Source organism: Penaeus vannamei, chromosome 7 (assembly GCF_042767895.1).
Source record: "Penaeus vannamei isolate JL-2024 chromosome 7, ASM4276789v1, whole genome shotgun sequence".
NCBI lineage: Eukaryota > Metazoa > Arthropoda > Malacostraca > Decapoda > Penaeidae > Penaeus > Penaeus vannamei.
This window is the reverse complement of record NC_091555.1, coordinates 21861773-21864272: the sequence shown is the minus strand read 5'-3', so window position 1 is coordinate 21864272 and position 2500 is coordinate 21861773. Positions and strand designations below refer to the sequence as shown.

Genomic DNA, 2500 nt, shown 5'->3' with positions numbered 1-2500 from the left:
CCAAGTTTGCCGCTAACAGGGGGTTTCCGCGCAATACAATTTGCATTGTATAGAGTGAGAGGAATCCAACGATACCAAAATCATCGATATCGGATATATATATATATATATATATATATATATATATATATATATATATATATATATATATATATATATATATACATACGCACACATATACACGTATGTGTGTTTATGTGTTTCTGCATGTATGTATGTATGTACATTTGTATATGTTCATATGTTTATATATATATATATATATATATATATATATATATATATATATATATATATATATATATATATATATATATATATGTATGTATGTATGAATATACTTACATATATATGTGTATATATATATATATATATATATATATATATATATATATATATATATATATATATATATATATATATATATATATATGAACACACACACACATATATATATATATACATATATGCATGTGTGTGTGTGTGTGTAACAATGAATCTATACTTGAACCCTAGAAGGCCTACTAAAACAATGTGACTTGTTGATGTATGGTATTATATTCAAAGTTAAAATCATAATGCATATATTATCACAATAACGTATACTTCGTTGCCGGCCACAAATACACATAAATTCATCACCCACCTACTTTATGTGCATAAAAGATTTTCATAATGGCATTACAATACATTTGATAAAGGTATTAGTAAAAGCTAATCAATATTGTGGTGAGATAAACATAATTCCTTACGTGTTAGATGTGTGGTTACAAGTCGTACTGATAAAAGATCTGTCTTTCGTCCTTTATAGAAAATATATAAAGTAAGCGATGAATATAGTAAGAATATAAGGAAACTAAGTTTCCTCCTTGAACACTTTTCCTTGGGTCAAATATTTTTGTTTGCATTCTTATATATCTTTCATCATATTTAAGCACATCCTGATAACTACATTATTATCTAATTTCATTGTGATTATCATTAACAAACCTTGGTCATTACACTTAAAAATATTAGAGATCGCACAATGTTTATTCATACAAAACGTTTTTGGTCAAATGTCATTTTTTGTAAACACAGGCGCTGGATCAACGACTTTGGTCCCATAAATCATCCACGGCCCTTTCACTCCTCCCTTCTGCAGGTGCACGTCTCGTTGTCCCCTGGCCTCCTATTTGCACGTATAAACCTCCGTCATTTTCGAGCAGGTGTGGCACTGCACGCGGTACCGCAGCACCACCTTGCACCGGCACTGCTCCTCCACGAGCCGGTTGATGGTGTCGTAGCCTCGGCCGCAGCAGAGGCTCTCGCAGTTCCGCCCCAGCTGGCACTCCCGCCCCTGCGTCCCCGGCCCGTACTTCGTCCTGCGGCAGAAGTTCGGCGAGTCGTCGAGATACACGAATTTTCGCGGGTCCCCGAAGGCGGATTTCGTACGCTTCGGTTTGCGCATTTTGCGAGGCTTGGCGTCGTCCCGATGGCGTCTGCGACCTACGGATTCGCGACGTGGCTTGGCTTGGCTTCGCTTCGGCTCCTCGCGCTTTTGTCTTCGAGGGCCCGGGGTGGGGACGGGGGCGGCGACGGGGGCGAGGCCGACACCGCGATTGGTGAGCTGAAGGGCGGGCGTCAGCAGAGGGCGTGCTTCTCCGATCTCGAAGGGGAAATTGTGTCCGGTGAAGCTTCGGACGACCTCCCGGCGAGACCTGGGCCGCTTCCGCTTCCGCTTCCCGGTGACCTAAGGGGTTGAAAGCACGTTATTTTTGTTGTTTTTATAATTAAGGAGCAAATGGGATTGGACTGTAGACAGATGTTCAAGTGATATAACTGAGCTAATGAACGCATTAATGGTGTTTTTTTTCTCATGTAAATATTGTAGTTTGCATGAAATTTAAGGGTCACTTATTAGTTGGAATTAAAGGGAGAAATACAGATAAAGGTAGAGAGAGAGAAAGAATAAATAATAGTAATGATAATGACGATGGTGATGATAAAAATTATTATCCTTATTATTATTATTACTCTTGTTATTATCATGGTTGTTATTATCATTATTATTACTATTATTATTATTGATGTCATTATTACTATTATCATTACCATCCTCATTATTATTACTATTATTATTATCATTATCAATTTCAAATTTATTATTATTATTATTATTATTATTATTATCATTATTATTGTTATTATTATTATTATCATTATTATTATTATTACTACCGTTATCATTATCATTATTAGTGTTATCATTATTATCATTATTATTGTTATCATTAATATTATTACCAATATTATTATTATCATTATTGTACTCATTATTATCATTATCATTAGTATTATCATAATCATTATTATTATTATCATTATTATTTTCATTCCCCTTGTTATTATTTCATTTTCTTTTCTTTTACCGTTTTGATATATCCTTCGTATTTGAAAATACCCCTTATATCCATTTGTACCTAGTCTAGTCTAGTTTTTTTTTTTAAATGCATGAATG

The 2500-nt window shown here is 34.2% G+C and overlaps 1 protein-coding gene across 1 annotated transcript in view; it reads right to left on the bottom strand.

The window, feature by feature from the left end:
* Positions 1 to 539: 539 nt before the first annotated feature.
* The window catches only part of LOC113819684 (protein Wnt-9b), a 28185-nt gene continuing 26224 nt past the window's right edge, over positions 540 to 2500 (bottom strand). Inside the window, exon 8 of the mRNA XM_070123631.1 lies at positions 540 to 1732. Coding sequence (XP_069979732.1) covers positions 1172 to 1732 — 561 coding nt within the window. The 3' untranslated portion in view covers positions 540 to 1171. The remainder of the gene's footprint in view (positions 1733 to 2500) is intronic.